The 18,851-nt window shown below is 47.2% G+C and overlaps 2 protein-coding genes and 1 long non-coding RNA gene across 33 annotated transcripts in view; 1 reads left to right on the top strand and 2 right to left on the bottom strand.

Annotated features, from left to right (window-relative positions):
* Cdk5rap1 (CDK5RAP1 mitochondrial tRNA methylthiotransferase) overlaps nucleotides 1–1,474 on the bottom strand; it is a 140,877-nt gene extending 139,403 nt beyond the window's left edge. For 9 of the 28 annotated variants that reach the window (XR_015682074.1, XR_015682077.1, XR_015682069.1 and 6 more), the window contains exon 1: nucleotides 1,449–1,474. Coding sequence is in view for 3 of the 28 variants with exons in the window: in XM_087649128.1 (XP_087505254.1) it covers nucleotides 1,114–1,280 (167 nt within the window). In the remaining 25 variants the exon portion in view is untranslated. Of the gene's footprint in view, nucleotides 1–530 lie in introns of all 28 variants that reach the window. The other 19 variants (XR_015682076.1, XR_015682072.1, XR_015682075.1 and 16 more) reach the window with 6 other exon arrangements.
* LOC120101761 (uncharacterized) lies at nucleotides 1,228–11,139 on the top strand. 3 transcript variants are annotated; one of them, XR_015684731.1, is made up of 4 exons: nucleotides 1,228–1,631; nucleotides 4,209–4,278; nucleotides 4,607–4,704; nucleotides 6,712–7,908. It is a non-coding gene; the product is annotated as an uncharacterized LOC120101761 (long non-coding RNA). The 3 variants fall into 3 exon arrangements; XR_015684730.1 differs by lacking the exon at nucleotides 4,607–4,704 and having other exon boundaries at nucleotides 6,712–11,139; XR_015684732.1 differs by lacking the exon at nucleotides 4,607–4,704 and having other exon boundaries at nucleotides 1,228–1,286; nucleotides 6,712–11,139.
* The window catches only part of Snta1 (syntrophin, alpha 1), a 30,150-nt gene continuing 16,377 nt past the window's right edge, over nucleotides 5,079–18,851 (bottom strand). The window contains exons 3-8 of one of the 2 annotated variants that reach the window (XM_087653394.1): nucleotides 11,643–11,847; nucleotides 9,461–9,668; nucleotides 9,229–9,359; nucleotides 6,792–6,967; nucleotides 5,772–5,959; nucleotides 5,079–5,672 (exon numbers count right to left, since the gene is read on the bottom strand). In XM_087653394.1, coding sequence (XP_087509520.1) covers nucleotides 5,580–5,672; nucleotides 5,772–5,959; nucleotides 6,792–6,967; nucleotides 9,229–9,359; nucleotides 9,461–9,668; nucleotides 11,643–11,847 — 1,001 coding nt within the window. In that variant the 3' untranslated portion in view covers nucleotides 5,079–5,579. 2 annotated transcript variants of the gene reach the window in all.

Genomic DNA, 18,851 nt, shown 5'->3' on the forward strand with positions numbered 1-18,851 from the left:
TTTTTTTTCCCTTGAGACAGGGTTTCTCTGTGTAGCCCTGACTGTTCTGAACTTGCACTACAAACCAGGCTGGCCTGAAATTATTCACAGAGATCTGCCTGCCTCTGCCTCCTGAGTGCTGGGATTAAAAGCATGCATCACCACCTCCCTTAAGGTACTCTTTATAATAGTTTTCCTTAACCCAAGCAGGGTTAAACCTATATTCCCAGTAACTTGAGAGGCTTAGGCAGGAAGATTGTTTGAGCCCAGGAGTTCCAGGACTGCCTGGACAACATAGTGAAGGCTCTTAAAATGTACTGTATCTCTAATTTACAGGTGAAAACAACAAAATAGAGCCAGTGAGATGGCTTGGTGGGTGAAAGCACCTACCACCAAGCCTGACTCCCTGAGAGCCACACAGTAGAGGGAAAATCTCATTTCCATAGATTGTCTTCTAATCTCTACACACACACTATGGCATGCACTCATGTGCATGAGCACAGGAAAGAAACCAAATAAATTAAATGTAATTAAAAAAAAAAAACACTAACCTACTCTCCTGTTGGAGAAGAGACTTCTGGTTTGAGTTTTAATTTTTTTTCACGTTTTTATCTTTGTGCATCTTACAGTATGTGAATCATCTTAACAGCCCAGGTGTGCGCTTTCAAATCATCTACTTCTGCCCTTTAATTGCTGTGTGACCACGTTTTACAAGTCAAATTCCCACCTCTGGGCTGCAAATGTAACAAATCTGTTTTTTAAAAAAAGGAAAAAAAAAAGTACAATAGGCCCTTACCCCTTGCCAGATGTTGTAAGAATCACACATTAAAAATCTAGATGAAGGGGCTAGAAAGATGGCTCAGTGGTTAAGAGCATTGACTGCTCTTCCAGAGGTCCTGAGTTCAATTCCCAGCAACCACATGGTGGCTCCAGCAACTATTCACTAACAGCCCACACCTCTTTTCACAACATGGACCTTAAGAGTCAGAATGTCATTGCTGCCTAGGCGGCTCTTGGCCGGCATCTGGAAGCCTTCATTTCTGAGTGCTGGGATAGGGCTCGGTCCTTTCTGAAAAACCTGGTGGGAAGATCAAAAGCTTAAAGTTTTGCTCAGCACAGTGCGGAACCACCTACCGCATCCAAGCACGTGAGTGCTGGGCGTGACCGCGGCGCCGCGTGAACGCCCGCAAAAGCTCGCGAGAACCCCATAGCCACCTATGGGGCCTATCAGACCCCCACCTCTGCTCCACAAGGGGAAACGCTAGGGCCTTGGAAGGACGCTGTGACTTGGCCAAGGACATACAGAGGTAGGCAGCGGGGCTGAGCTACACTCGCAGCGGTCTTACTCAAGGCCTAATACTGCCCAGTGATACCTTCCCCTAACGTTTCTGGCTTTTTCTGGACGCTGCGACCCGCCTGCGCCACGGCCTGTCACTCGCAAGACACCAAGTGCAGCTCCAGTCTCTCACCTCCCACAACTGCGAGGTCCGCGTCTGAAACCGGAAACTGTCAGCCTGCTTAGAACCCTTCTCAGGAGTCCTCCGCTGCGCGCCTTGGCGTGCAACTTCTGTTCCGCCCTGACTCTCGCCCGCGGTGTTCTAACGGAAGTGTTTCCTACCGGCCTCGAGTCCCAGGCTTTTAAATACAGAGATGTGAGACCCACTTCTTTAAATGCTATTTCCCCACGACCCCAAAAAAATTCTTAAATAAAACTTAAAACCCGGTGGGCAGTCTCAGCCCTTGTCCCAAGAGAGTAAGGGATTCTTATGGGTGTTCTGCCCCCGGAAAATAAGAGCTCTGACTTCTCCCCATGCCTGTCGCTCGTTAGCTTCCTCTTGTCATATGTACTTTCCTTCTCTCCCCACACCAGGCCCTTTAAGAAAAGGACCACCATGGGGCTGGTGAAATGGCTCAGCGTGTAGGACACTTGCTGTCAAGCCTGACAACTTGGAATCTAATCCCCAGAACCCACAAGGTGAAGGGAGAACTGAAACCCTCTGAACTCCAGAAGATAGGCCATGGGACATGCAACGCCCCCCCCCCCGCCAACACACACACACACACACACACACACACACACACACACACACACACACACGTCTCCCGGTGCCGTAGCACACTTCGGTGTTCTCAGGAGGCAGAGGCAGACTGATTCGAAGACAGACAGAGCTACATAAGTAAGATTCCGTAGATGGGGGGACGGGGGGGGGGGGAGAATGATAGAATAAATGTAAAAAAAAAAAAATAAGAAAAGTGGTTAAATAGGGGTTTCTGTGGCTAGCTCTGAACTGCCTTGCCTGTTCTGGATCCCCCAAATGGCTCTGAACAGCCTAGTTGTTCCTCCCCACTGCCTTGTCCTATTCCTGTCACATTCCTGCCTTGACCATCTCAGCCTTTCTCCCTTCCCTGTGGATCATGACCCCAGCCAAGGTACCTCTTCTCCCCAAGACCTAAACCATAGTCCCTACACTCAGGAAAGAGCTGAGAACAGGATTCAGCCCGAGGTCAGAACCACCCTATATAGTATAAGTGTTTTTTCCAAACTTCACGGTTACACCTAGTTTTGTTTTGTTTTGTTTTGTTTTGTTTTGTTTTGTTTTGTTTTGTTTTGTTTTTTTCCGGAGCTGAGGACCGAACCCAGGGCCTTGCGCTTGCTAGGCAAGTGCTCTACCACTGAGCTAAATCCCCAACCCCGACACCTAGTTTTTAAGTGTAAAACATTTGGTTGTAGCACAAACTGCATGTGGACAGTTCAAATTCTACAAGAATAGAATGAGTAGCAAAGAGGCGCCCCCTCCTGGCCTCTTCCTGTCATGACTCTCAACAAGAGACTGGATTTGGATGGAGCCTTCCTCTTTGCCAATGGGCTTTTGTTTTGTTTTGTTTTTTCATTTAGGTGTTTATGTGTCTGTGCAAGAAGCTGGAAGCCCCTCTGGGTGGAAAACCAGAAGCTAGGGTTGGCTCAGTGTGCAGGATACTTCCAAATGAAGCTAGAGTTACAAGCAGTTGTAAACCACCTGATGTGGGTGTCCAGAATCAAACTCTAGTACAATGCTGCAAAAACTGCTCAGTTGTCTCTGCAGCCCTCCACTGGGCCTCTTTAATACGTTACCTCTGCAATCTCTGTGTAAGACATTTGACCTCACTCTCCACCTCATTCTCTTATTTCAAAGACAGTCTCGATGTCTGTGTCCCCTCAAATCCACATATTGGTACCATGACCTTCACTAAAATGGAAATAGGAGGTAGGGTCTTTGCATAGCAATTAGGTCATATAGGTAGAGCCTTCATGGTCTTTATGGTTAACTTATTTAAAAGACCCCAAGCTGGGCACAGTGGCAAATACATTTAATCCCAGCACTCAGGAGGCAGAGGTTGGTGGTTCTCTATAAGTTTGAGGCCAGCCTAGTCTACAAAGTGAGTTCCAGGACAGTCAGGGCTATGCAGAGAAAGAAACACTGTCTCAAAAAAAACAAAAACAAAAACAAAAGAAAGAAAGAAAATAAACCCAACAGATGCAGGTGGATCTCCATGAATTCGAGGCCAGCCTAGTCTACAGAAAGAATTTCAGATCAGCCAAAGCTACACGGAGAAACAGAAACCCTATCTTGAAAAACCAAAAAACAAAAATTTTTAAAGATTAACTCATTTCACAAACTTAAAGGTGAGAATACAGAAGTAGTCGTGTGCAAAGGCTCACGAAGCAACAAGAGCCGCACAGTCCTTGGGATCCACCCACAGTGCAGTCTGATCCCAAAGCCCTATTCTTAGCACTGACTAACTCAGCCTCAGACTGGCTGGGTTCCCTCTGGGGCTGTGCTGCTGACAGTTGAATAACCATGGCCAACTAGTGACTGCTGACTCCAGTCCCCTTGCCTGTATGGCAACTGTGTGGTAAATACATTACAGTGTGGGGAAGAAACGGATAAGGAACGGGGACCAAAGGATCAAAAAAGCACTGGGGCTGAGGCAGTAGTCCACTGTGGCAGTAGATCATCTGTGGATTCCCAGGCTAGTGTGGGATTGGGGTGGTGAAGGTTTAAAAAAGAAACAAACTCCTCTGATTCTAGTTTAGGAAAACCATGTTCTACCAGCTTGAGAACCTGAATGTTCTACCTGTTATGATCATCTCTTTCATCTAATTCTACTAGTGGGTGAAAGTTCGAATAGTGAGCACTCACTCTCCCTCCCACCACTCCACTGTGAGTGGCTCTATTTTCTTCTCACAGCTGTCAAGCAGATGACCCGAATGGCCTATGTGATTGACTGTTCTCTGCATTCCACAGATCTACCCACAGGGTAAGCATGCCCTAGGAAACCCAATCAACAGCCAGGAACAAAAGTGCCCTGCTTTGCCCAGCCCATTTTAAATAGTAAAACTGTCAATGCACAGCCAAGGCTCATGAAAAAACATGTCTGCTGGTGCAGCCATGGAGACTGGACCGGGTTTGTCCAGGGTTGGTGCCACGGTACTACCGCAGGAGAAGCTGGCTGAATCATGCTTCTCTATACTGCATCCACTTCGGTGTCTCCTCCTGACAGATATGAAACCAGGCAAGGGAGGTCCCACTGTCCTCTCCGCGAACACCCTGTGTCTGACCAATTGGAATCACACATTTGATTTCAGGAGGTTTTGATGGATTTCTTCCTGCCAAGGATAAAGACCTGTCGACTTTGCTCTCGGATACATCACTGAGGACTGAAATGTATCCTAGTTACTTCTGGGTGAGCTCTTGGTTGGTGGGTGCATAGGTGAGATGGTTGGGTAAGCAAAACTGGAAAATCACTTGACTGCATTTCTCAGTGCCTAATTTCTAACCAAGCTAATTAAGTAACTTCATGGGACAGCTTCGTGGTTGGCTGAAATTTCCTAAGAGACCTCAGACAGGAAGACATCCAACGCAGCCATTCTCAAATTACTGACCCATAAAATGGAAGACGTGAGCTGCTAGACCATAGGGTTGTTTATCACAGAGCACAGACAAAGCTGGCATTCACCTGGAAACCCAGTTCTCCAGGAAAGGGGTCTTACATCTTGTTCTGGTTCCTCTGGCACTACAGAGCCACCTCGGCGTCCCAGTGTAAGAACGCAAACCACAGACATGGCTGCCTATGTGCTCACAGGCTGTTTATTATCAAGAGGAAGGAGAGAGAGGAGGAGAGAGCCCAGACAGCCCTCGGGGCCCAAGGGAGAGTGAACAGAAAGGCTCCTCTTCCTCCTCTTGCCACTGACCCAGAAGACTCCATCTGCAGAGATCTCAGGGTGGCTTAGGGGCCTCCAGGAGGTGTGGCAGCTCTGCTGTTGACTGGAGATGGGATGGATCCCCACAGGGTCAGGTCCCAGCCTCGGAATGGCTTCTGTGTACACAAAATATCTCTCTTCGAAAGGCACTGGTGGAGGTGAGGAGTAGGAAGGCTGCCCCATCACAAGCCAGACTCACTGTCCCAGGTCTGAGTTCTGCTTCCTCAGGTTGGTCTCTGAGGCCCTAGTTCCCCTCCTCTCCCTTCCCTCAGCCCACAGATGAGCAGGCAGTCAGCAGAAGGACGGGTCAGGTCACAAGATGAACGTTCCTCTTCAGGCCTAGTTCACCTGACAACTTCTAGGCCAAGAGCCCCAAGCGGGTGACCTTGGCAGACAGGAAAGAGTGGATGATAAAGACCATGGTTTTGGGACACGAATGCAGGTCCAGCTGCTGCAGAGTGGACAGAGAGAAGAGTCAGGGATTCTGTCCAGACTGGCCTCCAGGAGAGTATCCCCAACCCCCACGGTACAGAGATGGCCCTCCACTTACGATCTCTCCTTCAGCACCCCCAAAGTCCAGGAAAAGGAGACTCATGCCATCATCTGATGACATCTGAAGTTTCTCAAAGGGCTGTCGGAGCAGCACAGCTCGGGTTGCTCCTGGCTCAGCTGCCCACAGTGTGAAGCCCTTGTCAATGTGCACGGATAGGTTGCAGGGACGGCCATTCCACGTGCAGGCTGCAGGAAGGCAGTGAACACAGACCCTGGCGTCTCAGTGATCACAAGCCCCACTCAAAAGGCAGCTCCAGAACCCGCTGTAATTCCCCCAGGGATAGGAGGCTCACTCTGTCATGACGCCTGAACAACCGCTGGCCCAGTCACCCTATCCTAAAATACAGGAGGGTGGGCCTTCAGAGGACCCGCACCTGCATCTTGCTCCATTTCTAGCAAAACCACATGTGATAGGGAAGCTTGGGCTGGGGTAGGGCATGGCTCGGTAGAAGAATATGTAGCTATCATATACAAGGTCTTGGGTTCAATTCTCAGCACAATAAAATAAATGGGAGTCAAATTCTGTGATGGGCACAATGTGTATCCCCTAAAGGCACGAGATTGGCAAGTTAAATGTCAATTTCATATAAACTGATAATTTAGTATTCACTCTTTACCTGAAATTCAAACCTAACTGGTACCCTATCTCAGCTACAGCCTCACCCCCCAAGACAGGGTCTCACTGTGTAGCCCCTGCTGGCCCGGAACTTGCTATGTAAACCAGGCTAGCCTCAATCCCACAGAGATCCACCTGCCTCTGCCTCCCTGACTACTAGAATTAAAGGTGTATACCACCATGTATCTTCACCAGCAGAATCACAGGGATAACATAAGAAAAGACACCAAGAAAGAATGTTTCCCTTCCTCCCAGAGCACCTGCATACCCCAGATAGGGGCCTCAGAAAAAAGCTCAACCTCCATTTGCTCTCTCCCTCCAGAAGCACCACAAAAGAAGAAAGTTGAATGGCTCTAGGCACAGAGGGTCCACCTGGCACACCTGTAGACACTTCTTGCACACCTTCAGCAGCCCGGTGACAGCCATCCACCAACTGTCGGGTCCAGGCTGCCAGCTCCTGCGGCGACTCCACACTGAACAGGTGAGTGTCCACACCGTGGCGTGTACCCGTGCGCAGGGCAAAGGAGAGCTCTGCATCATAGGGCACTGAGCCCTTGGAAGGGCCTGAGTGCACCAGCCTGTGTGCAGAGCAGAGGGCCAAGCATGAGGCCTGGGAGTGGGGCGGGGCCAGGGCAATGAGCTGCATCCTTTGGTGTCTTATGGGGGGACAGGGATTGCAGGGGTTCGTCTCCTCCATCCTCCCCTGATGCTCACTTCAGCCTTAGTCATGTCCTCACGCATGCACTTTCGCAGCCTGAACACTCACCATCTCCCACTGGCTCAGACTCACCTCCTGTAGATTATTATTCAAAATCCCCCCCTCTGAGAAGATCTGTCTAGAGGAGTTCCTTTGTTACTACTGTCACTGCTTTTCACCAGGGTTGCAGAAATCATACACTCTGAATGCTTTTATTTGGATGGGGTTTCGTTATGTCACCTTGGCTAGAACTCGCTATGTAGACCAGACTTGATTCTTCAACTCTGCCCCGAGTCCTGGGATTACAGGCATGTGTCCCCACACCCAGCTGAAATTACATGTGTATGTATATAATTTGGCCCAACCAAAATGATATATTTTAGTAGTTTTGGTAGACTTTTGGCTGACCTTTTCACTAGCTAGACTAAGGTAGAAGTTCTTGTCTATTTTATACAATACTATATTCCTAGCAATTAATAAATGATTAATAAAAAGTGTTTAACCAATACTTGTCTGAATTAATAAGTCACTTGATTAGGCTCCTTGTCAGCTGGCCCAGAACCCAGTCCAGAAAGAGAAGTCGTGATAACAAGAGCCCCAGACCCTGCAGCTTGATTCTCACTTGCTGTGTGGCTTTGGGAAGCTCACTGTCCCTCTCTAGTCACTAAACCTCTAAGTTCTGGCCCAGAGCCCTTCTGTTCTCACTCCACCCACTCTCTGTTTCCCTTGGGAGTGTTAACTGGAGCCCCCACATTCCAGACCTGAGTCTCAGACCCTCCAGTCCCAAGCCACATTCCCTATGCTTCTCACACGCTCACACACGCCCGTGTGTGTGTGTGTGTGTGTGTGTGTGTGTGTGTGTGTGTGTGTGTGTGCCAAACCTTCTACTTACCCATGGCATCTCCTGCCCATCTGGCAAGCACCAAGCCTGGGAGCTCCCACCCATGCGCTTTCCACTGCAAATGTCACTGTTCTTCCCCATCTGTGTCCCCACCCACCTGCTCGCCTTAGTCCCATGTCTCTCAAAGCTATGGCAGCCTTCCAGCTTCTGCCCTTCCCTCCCCAGTGAATGTTCTCTGTGGCAATCACAGGGCTCCCTCTAAAACACAGTCCCGGTCTCCTGACTACCCAGCTTGACCCCTCTGGTACAGTTTGTCACAAGTGTTAAGACAGTACTGGGCCTGGGGAGATGGCTCCGTGGGAAGAGGGCTTTCGGCCCAAGCATGAGGACCTGACTCTGGGTTCCTAGCATTCATGTAAAAGCCAGGTATGGCAGCCAGACATCTGCAGTCCCAGTGCTATGGAAAGCGGAGACAGGGGCCACTGACCTGTCAGCCTGTCAGTCTAGCCAAAACAGAAAGCTCTGAGTTCAGTGAGAGACTCTGTCTCAAAAAGATAGTATGAGGGCAATGATAGCACTTGCCTTTAATCCCAGCAGTAAGAGGCAGACGCAGAAAGATCTCTGCAAGTGCAAGGCCAATTCAGTCTGTGTTGCGAGTTCCAGACTAGCCAAGGATACATAGACTCTGCCTCACAAAAACTATGTGTGTGTGTGTGTGTGTGTGTGTGTGTGTGTGTGTGTGTGTTTGAGTATGCATGTACATACAGAAATATTTATATATATGCACATACAAACATATGTGCATGCTTACTATATATGTATATATACATCCATAGGTACATGGACATGTTCTAGCACTTCATGCCTCTGCACTTCTGATCTCCCCTAAGATGTTCTACACCCTTCCTCAAAAAGCACACTCCTCATCCATCAAAGTCCATTTCTAATGTCACCTCCTTACGTCTTCCCTTGCCAAGCTAGACAGTTAAGTGTCTCCTATACCCTTCAATGTAATGGCTCTTCTGGGCCTGTCTCCCAACTCTGGATTCTCCCTGAGGGTGGTGACTGTCCCCTGAACCATGCAGTATAAGATGTAGGTGTCAGTAACAGTTATCACTTCACAGTTTTCTGTTCTGAGCGAGCCTAGAGAAAAGTGTGGCCTAGAAGGAGCAGAATGTGCTTCAGGTCACCTGGGGAACAACTGGAGGCAGAACAGGGCTAGGCTGTGGAGCTTCTGGGGCCCATCTGCAATTCCACCTTCCCAAGTCTAAGCGCAACACAGCTCCCCTGCTCCTCGGTACCTGGTGGCAATGAGCGGGGCAGTGCGGGCCGGCCTGCTCAGGGCCTCTCGAGTCTGGGGGAGAGAGCAGTAGAGGAGCAGCTCCTTCTCAGTCAGCAGGGCCAGGGTTGGTGCTGTACCCCCACTGGGCAACTGCAAGCAAAATGGTAATGAGGAGAGTGGACGGGAAAGGGGCCCCAGGGCCAGGAGGGCATGGGGTGATAAGGGTCCCAGAAGTGGGACCCAGCAAGCACCTGTTCCGTGAGCCAGCCAATCTGCTTGATGTCCTGGCTCCCAGCTGTACCTGTGGCTGTCAGCAGCGCCTGCAGCTCATCCTTGACCCAAGGTATAAATGTGCTGATCTGAGCTTGGATGGCACCTGCCCATGACCTTGCACTGGCCTCATCCTTGGCCCTCAAGAAGAGAGTGTCCTGGCCATCTGCTGCACAGATCTCCAGATACCTGAAGGCAAAGTGGGATAAAAGACAGGGCGTGTCACTAGTCAGGTATCCAGCCTAGACACATGGCCCAATAAACTCACCACACCAAACTGAAGGAAACCACACTGGGAGAAATCACACATGAGAGATTTGCTAGACAACCAGCCAAAGGTGTTAGAACCTGGCAGGATCTAGAGACAAGAAACTACAACACATATATATATACACACAAATATCTGTACACCCACTCAAATGTGTGCTAGGGGCCACAGTTATGGTGCAGAGGCCTTTTCTCCTGGTTTCCCTGCTGAGATAGCTTTCCATTATCCCTGTTGCCTAGAACCTAAATCATCTGTTAATAGGGGAAATATATTTAAAATCTTAAGATGCAAAGTTTACTTATAATAAAGACATAGCCAAGTGGTATACAAGTATCAAGTAATCGAAGCACTCTTGGGCTAAGGCAGGCAAGAACATTCTAAAGAGACTCTACCCACCCCTGCTCCCTGAAAAGTCAGGTCTGGTGGCTCACATCTGCAGTGTCAGCACTTGGAAGGCTGAAGCAGAAGGATCCGAAGATCAAAGTTATCACTAGGGCAGTCAAGATGACTCAGTGGGTAAAGGCATGCACGGATAGCCAGGCCTAATAATTCCTGACTCCTGAGACCTATTCATGCACGTGTGCACACACAGAGAGACAGAGAGACAGAGAGAGAGAAACAGAGACAGAGAGAGACAGAGACAGAGAGATAGAAACAGAGACAGAGAGAGACAGAGACAACAGATAGACAGAATAAATAAATGCAATAAAAAATTTAAAAGCTGAACTACCTGTACTCAACACTGTCTCAAAAAGAAAAAAAGGTTGGGAAAAGAGAAAAATTGAGTAGAGAGAAAAGAAAAAAAAGCCATGCCAGTAAGTATGATGGGAGAGTTCCAGGGGTAGCAATAGTGGTGCTGGAAAGGGTTTCCAAAATGTTTTGGGTTACAGATTCACTTCCTTTGGGTTTCTGTACTACACAGAGTAGGGCAGAAAAAGGAGGCTGGCTCTCAACACCTAAGCCATCCACCTTTACCCCCGCTTTCCTCTACTGCTGAACTAGAAAGCAAAGTACTTGAATTCATGGCTTCCCTTGCAGCTACGCTTGTCACATGACCCAATTCTAACCAATGAAGTATTCAGAGAAGTCTGTGGACATGAAAGGTAAACCTTTCCTAGATCATAGTCTCCAAAGACAGGCTCCACCAAACCCTCCCTCCTTACACACATAGTCTATTTCTCCCAGCAAAAGTATAAAATTCAAAATACCAGATGTGGTGTTGTGTGCCCATGTTCCCATCACTTGTTAAGTGAAAGCGGCAGGATCAGAAATTCAGGGCTGGGGATTTAGCTCAGTGGTAGAGCGCTTACCTAGGAAGCGCAAGGCCCTGGGTTCGGTCCCCAGCTCCGAAAAAAAGAACCAAAAAAAAAAAAAAAAAAAAAAAAAAAGAAATTCAAGGTTTTTCTAGACTATGCAGTAAAATTGAGAATAGCTTCATCTACTAGAGACCCTTTCTTTAAAAAATAATTATGAAAGAGAAGTAATGGCTACTCCCTAGAACAAGTAATCAGGCAGTGGTGGAATATGCATTTAATACCAGAACTTGGGAGTCAGGTGGATCTTTGTAAGTTCAAGGTCAGCCTAGTCTGCAGAGTTCTAAGATATCCAAGGACACACAGAGAAACCCTGTTTCAAAAAAGAAGAAGAAAAAGAAGGGGGAGGAAGAGAGAAGGGAGAGGAGGAGGAGGAAGAAAAGGAGGAGGAAGAGGAAGAGGAGGAGGAGGAGACATGCAATGCATACCATCACCCTATAAAATCACTCATGCATCCACATGATCCAGCTGTTAAGAACCCGCTACATGCCAGCATGGATGCTGGTATCATGTTCATCACTTACGTACATCACAGATATCTTTCATTTCTATTTTCTGAGTGCCCCCCCATTCCAGCCTCACCTGGGCTCCGGGTCAGTGGGGGTACACCTCCTTGAGACATACGCCATCTTCAAAGATACATGTTTGGCCTCATTGAGGTTCCGGGGTTGGGGGCCAGGGGAAGAAGGCTGACGCTGAAGAGGCGAGGCAGGAGGTGAGTCCCAGCCAACGGAGGTCCCACCAGCAGAATTCTTGAAATACGGTGAGACCTCCTTCATATACTTAACTGGTCAGGAGAGAGGTCATTTATTACCACTGTGGCATGAACTCAATGTAGCACATATCACAATTGTCACTAGCTAATTAAGAGCTTAATTTATGTCTACTATTCTAAGTTTCTAAGCTAAAGTCTTTGGTATGACAGAAAGGTAGAAAACATTGGACACAGGCAAGTACCCATCTACTCATCTAACCTGTTTATGGACATGTGACTACCTAGAACAAAGACTACACTTTCCAGCTTCCTTTGCAGTAAGGTGTGGCCAAGTGAATAAGTTCTAAGCCAAAAATCAAAAAGTTTCAGACCTTCAGGTGGCCTTTCCAAAAAAGAAAGAAAGAAAGAAATAAAGAAAGAGAGAGAGAGAGAGAGAGAGAGAGAGAGGAAGGAAGGAAGGAAGGAAGGAAGGAAGGAAGGAAGGAAGGAAGAAAGACAGACAGACAGACAGACAACCCACAGAGGCAATGGTGGCATATGCCTACAGTCCCAACCTGGGCTACAGAGTAAGATAAGAGAGGGAAGGAGAAGGAAAGGAAAACAGAGAAGTGAAGGGAGAGAAGAGAAAGGGGAGAGAGGTGGGGATGGGGGAGAGAGAACAGTAGCTATAACGAGGCAGGCTCAGATCACCAAGATGGAATCGGGACGTGTGGCTCTAGCCACTGTCCTGGCGCTTGCTTCTACCTCTTCATACTCCTTATCTGCCAGAAGATATGGTCATGTTCATTATTGTCCTCCAGTATATTAATAGCCCCTTAAAGACTTCATTTCCCAGGGTCCTTTGCATTTATAAGTATCCATGTTAGTAATTCTGGCCAATAGCATGTCCGTGAATAGCAGGCTTTGACTGCTAAGGAAAACGGGTATCCTTTCCTTTCCCCTCTGTTTCCCTTTCACTGCCTGGAAGCCAGATTGATAGGGTACCATCCACAACATGAGGGTGTGAGCCATACTCTAAGGAAACCCAATTAAAATAGCGATATTAGGAGGCTGGAAAGAAGGCCTAGCCTTTAAGGGTATTTGCTGTTCTTACAGAGGACCCAGGTTCTAGTCCCTGAACCACACAGCTCACAGCTGTCTCTAACTCCAGTTCCAAAGGATCCAATGGCTACTTCTGGCCTCAGTGGGTCATTCAAGCACATGATATACAGACATATATTCAATCAAAATATCCCAAAACATAAAATAATAAAATAAAAATAATTTTTAAAATTAGATAGGGCATTCCAGTCCAGGTATACATAAATAGATGCAATTATCTCAGAATTACCTAAACAAAACGTTTGGGTTATAGAGCACAACATGCACACACACACACACAAATAAATATTTAAATTTTTAAAATAACTTTTTGCAGCAAAACATCTACCAGATATGGTGACACCAGCTGCCCGTAATCCTAGCTGTAGAGAAGGCTGAGGGAGAAGCATCACAAGTTTGAGGCCACCCTGGGTGAATGGGCCAGACCCTGCCTCAAATTTAAAACAATCAAATAAAATAGGCCAGATGTGTATCACATGACTGTAAACCAAGCATTTGAGAGATAGGAAAAGGAAATTCAGGAACTTGAAAATAGTCTGGGCCACATGAGCCCATTTCTACAGAAAAAAAGAAAAAGAATCAGCTGGGAAAACAGATTGTCTAGCATACACACGTATGGGTTCTATGTCCAGCACCAGAGAGAGGGGAGGGGAAGCCGTAGGTGAGGGGAGGGTGGGGAGGGGGAGGGGAATGCATTGAGTGAGGTGTGACTCCAGCAGAATACTTGCCTTGTATGTTCAAATCCCCGAGTTCAATCCTTGGGTGCCCCCAAAAAAAGAAGGAAGAAAAGGGGGGGGTGTGGAGAGAGAGAGTTGGGCACAATGGTTCACACCTGTAATCCCAGCACCTGGGGCAGGAGGATTGCCAAGAATTGGATGCTCTAGAGTAAATTACAGGCCAGCCTGGGCTACAGAGTAACACTCTGCTAAAAGTAAATAAAATTAAAAAGAGGAAGATGGAAAGGAGGAAGAAAGGAAGGGAAGAATGGAGAGAAGAGAAGAGAAAGGAATGGAGGTAGGGAAGGAGGGAAAGAGGAAAGGAAAGGAAAAAAGAAAAAGAGAAACTTCTATGACACTGTTGGCCTTTTTAAATTTCTTTAGATTTATTTATTTTTTATTATATGTATATGAAAGTTTTGCTTGAGTGTATGTCGATACAGCACATGTGTCCCTGGTGTCCTCGGAGGTCAGAGGAAGGCACTGTCATGTGGGTGCTGAGAGTCAAACCCAGATTCTCTGCAAGAAGAATAAACGTTCTTAACCACTGAGCCCTCTGTCTAGTCCTACTGATGGCCTTTTTGAAACAGGGTCTCTTAGAATTGGCCCAGGCTGACTTAGAACTCAGTAAGTAGCCCAGGCTGGCCTCCCCAACATTGGAGTTGTAGGCATGTGGGATCGTGTCCAGCTAACTGTATAACCTTTAAGGTGCTATAGTTTATGGGTCTATTTCTCACAGGGGCAGTTAGCGGCTTAGCAGTGTACGTGCCCAGGGGACCCTGACAGACCTCCCCACTGTGACTGAGCAGGGGAAACAGCCTTCTCTGATGGTGGAAATGTGTGGCATGTGCTCTGAACAACAGGGTCACCATGGCCACGCATGGCAAGGAGCATATGAAGTGAGACTAGCACAAACCAGCAGAACTGTTTCAAGGGTTGGCTTATTTATTTTATGCGGATGGGCACCACATGGATGCAGAGAGCCACACACACCAGAGGAGGGAGTCGGATCCCCTGGAGTTGGTATTACAGGCAGTTTCACAGAGGTATCTGATATGAGTGCTGGGATCCGAACCAACTGGCCCCTGAACAAAACAGCAAGTGCTCTTAACCACTGAACCATCTCCCTTGCCCCCAAACAGATTTTTTTTAATTTTATTTATTTAATGTATGAGCGCTCTGCTATATCTACATCTGCAGGCCAAAAGAAATCAGATCCCTTACACATGGTTGTGAGCCACCACGTGGTTGCTTGGGATTGAACTCAGGACCTCTGGAAGGGCAGACAATGCTCTTAACCACTGAGCCATCTTACCAGCCCAGAATTTTAAAATTTTAATTTAACTGCAATTAACTTTAAGGGGCTGGAGAGATGGCTCACAGGTTAGGAGCACTAACTGCTCTACCAGAGGTCCTGAGTTCAATTCCCAACAACCACATGGTGACTCACAACCATCTTTAATGAGATCTGGTCCCCTCTTTTGGCCTGCAGGCATATATGCAGGCAGAACGCTATATACATAGTAAATAAATAAATCTTTTTTTAATTAACTTTAAGCTAGGTAATTATGGAAGTCCATCACTTAGGAAGCAGAAGCAATGAGATCCCTATGAGTTTGGTCTACAAAGCAAGTTCCAGGACAGCCAAGACCACACAGAGAAACCCAGTGTCAATAAATAAATAAATAGATAAATAAATAAATAAATAAATAAATAACCTTAAAAACCAGGTGTTGTAGCACATACCAGTAATCTCAGCAGTCAGTAGACAAAAGGTCATCCGTGGTTACATAAAGAATTCAGGGGGCTGGACAGATAGCTCAGTGGTTAAGGGCACTGGTTGCTCTTCCAGGGGTCCCAGATATTTGCCAGCACCTGCGTGAGAGCTCACAGCTGTCTGCAACCCCAGGATCTGACACCCTCACACAGACATACAAATAAGCCAAACAGCAGTGCACATACAATAAATAAATTATTTTTAAAAAATTATTCAAAGACAATATGGGCTACATGAGACATTGTCTTTAAAAATAAATACATAAATACACAACAAACAAACAAACCAGGGCCAGCAAAATGGCTCAGCAGAAAAAGTCACTTTCCACCAAGTCCAACGACCTGAGTTCGATTCCCAGAACCTACATTGTGGAAGAAGAGAACCAACTCCTGAAAGTTGCCCTCCAATCGCCACACAGATGCTGCGACCTGCCCCCATTCCTACCTACCAATAAATAGTAAAAGTAGATTAAAAAATATTAATCTGGGGGTTGGGGATTTAGCTCAGTGGTAGAGCGCTTGCCTAGCAATCGCAAGGCCCTGGGTTCGGTCCCCAGCTCCGAAAAATAGAAAAGAAAAAAAAAATATTAATCTGGGCTGGAGAGATGGCTCAGCAATTAAGAGCACCCGACTACTCTTCCAGAGGTCCTGAGTTCAATTCCCAGCAACCACATGGTGGCTCACAACCATCTGTAAAGAGATCTGATGCCCTCTTCTGGTGTGTCTGAAGACAGCTACAGTGTACTTATATATAATAAATGAATAAATCTTTTAAAAAATATATTAATCTGTTGTAAGTTAATTCAAATAGAGAGAGCTAATGGGAGCCACAATGCACAGGACAGTTCTGGAATATCAACCTAGATATATTTCTTGTCCAACTGACCCACAAAGCCCTGTTCTGACCTGTGACCCCACCCCACCAGCTATGTTAGGACAGGAAAGAACATTAAGCCAAAAAGCTACTCGGATTGGGATTCAGAGAGCCTATACTAGGAGGTGGATACAGGAGGATCAGAAGGTTAAGATTATACTCCGCTATAAAGCAAACTCAAACCAGGATTCTTGAGACCTGTCTCAAAAGAAACAGAAACAAAAACTTGAACATGGCCATGTATGAGGAAATCAGAGTTTTCCTTGACTACACAGGGAATCTGAGGTCAGCCTGGCCTATTCCAGAGAGAGAGAGAGAGAGAGAGAGAGAGAGAGAGAGAGAAGACACAGGGAGAGAAAGACAGAGAGAGACAGAGACCAAGAGACCAAGAGACCGATCTTAAGAAGGCATTGTGCCTCACACCTATAATCCTAGTGCTTGGGAGAGTTTAACGCAGTTAGATTGCCAAGAGTTCTAGGCTAGCCTGAGCTAAAAAAATAATCCCTCCCCCACCTCAAATGACTGACACAGAAAAAAAAAAGTTAAGGAAATTAGATTGCCAAGACTTCTAGTCTAGCCTAGGCTAAAAAATAACCCACCCCCCCACCCAACCCCATCCCATCTCAAATGACTGACACAGGAAAAAAAAAGTTAAGGAAATTAGTTTAGTTCAGGGGATATGCGTGACACTAGCATTTGGGCCTTACTCTTAGCTTCTCCCTCACAGCCTCGGGATTGCTACCATAGCTCAAATCAATCATTTCTTGTGTCACAAAATACAAAGCAAAAAGACAGGAGACAAGCAGAAAAAATGGCTGCCTCCTTGCATCTGTCTAATGTGCCTGGAAGCCAGAGGTGTTGGATCCCCTGGAGCTTGAAGTTACAGGTGGGCGTGAGCTGCTTTGAATGGGTGCTGGGAACCCAACTCCAGTCCCCTGGGGTCAGTGTCCCCACTTAGAGAGAACACTGTAAGGTCAAGAACTTCATGAGACTCATCCATGTCCTCAGAGTCCGGCAGGCTTCTCATGTGCTACATGCTCAGCAGATGAACATTTGTCAACTCTGAAGCCAAAGAAACTGTTCCCTGAGCCTCTGCTCGCCCGGCTGCCCCACAGCCAGGTCACCCTTCTTCATTCCCACAGGAATGTCCTATAAAGGAGGAGCACGCCAGCTAACTGGTGCCAGAAACAGGGCTTGGATTTCACAGACCAAGTGAACTCTCCCTGAATGAGGGTGGAGACCTGGGGGCCCCAGTGTTTGGCCATAAATAGCCCAGTTTCAAAGCTGCCCCACCCCCAGTTCTGCTTGACTCACTGGAGCAGATAGGGTGGGACTGCCTACAGACTCTGGCCTCCAGAACTGAGGGCATGACCATGGCCAGTGGCCAAGAATTTGGAATCTACAAGGATAGGCCCAGCCAGAGTCCACATTCTCTCCAGCCAAGTCTCTGGCCCAGCAGCCTGGTAAAACTCATACAAGCAGCTGAGGCTAATGAAAGAAGCCAGAGGAAAGCCAGAGGTTAGCCCTTAGCTCCATGACACAGGAGGAGATTCCACTTGGGGCATTCCACTAGATTCCACAATGGAGCAAGGCCATACGCCTGCCCAATTTAACTGAGGAGCACGGGGTCTCATGTGTCTTACTGAGAGGAGTCACATTGTTTTGGCTCAATGCAGAAATTTCCAGAATACATCCCAGGGCTCAGTAAATGTCTGCGACTGAATGTCCTGGCCTGGAATCTTGGAAATCTGTTGGCTAGGCTCAAGCTGTTCCCTGTCTGTCCAGAGTGGGTGTTCCCTTTCCCTGTAGAAATCATACCATGAATTCATCTGGTTACTAATCTAAGGCCTCTCTACTCTAACCCAAATGTCAATTCTGTGAACAGAGGAACCCATTCTCATTTGCCGGGGCACACCCAGCTTCTACTATAGCACTTGACCTATACTAGGTATCAGGAAAAAAACACAAGCTAAGTGTGGAGCGGCTTGCCTGCCATCCCAACACTGGTGGCTGAGACATGAAGGACACATGAGGAGACATGGGGGCTGGAGAGATGGGTCAGCAGTTAGTTGCTGTTCTGGCAGAAGACCCAGCTTGGTTCCCAGCACCCGCAAGATGACTCACAACTGTGGTTAACTGTAGTTCTTAGGGCTGTCCCAACCCTCAGAGGGTGCCCCACACACATAGTACACATACATACTGTAGATAAAATATTCAGATATACAGAATAAAAACAAATGTATTATTTAAAATATAACTATGTAGGCTACATGGGAATCCCTGGTATTGAACAATGACAGGAAATTTGTTTACTGGTGACAATGCTCATTGGTAAAGTGCTTGCCTAACACACCTGGGGGAAGAAGAAAGGAAAGAAGGAGGAGTATAGGAAGTCCGGGAGGAGGGGCATTTGTCAAAAGAAAGGGTCTCTTAGCAAGGCCCTCTGAGGATTCCAATTCCCTACCCTACACCAGTGGAATAGAGAAGACCTGAGATACCAATAGGCCTGTGAGGGGTGACCTTTAAGAACCTGCTAGTTTAGCAAGGCTGAACTAAAAGCAGCTTCTGGACCCCTGCATGCTGACTGGCCAGCAGATAGCCCACACTAC

The sequence above is a fragment of the Rattus norvegicus genome, chromosome 3 (assembly GCF_021556685.1).
Source record: "Rattus norvegicus strain SHRSP/BbbUtx chromosome 3, alternate assembly SHRSP_T2T, whole genome shotgun sequence".
Lineage (NCBI taxonomy): Eukaryota > Metazoa > Chordata > Mammalia > Rodentia > Muridae > Rattus > Rattus norvegicus.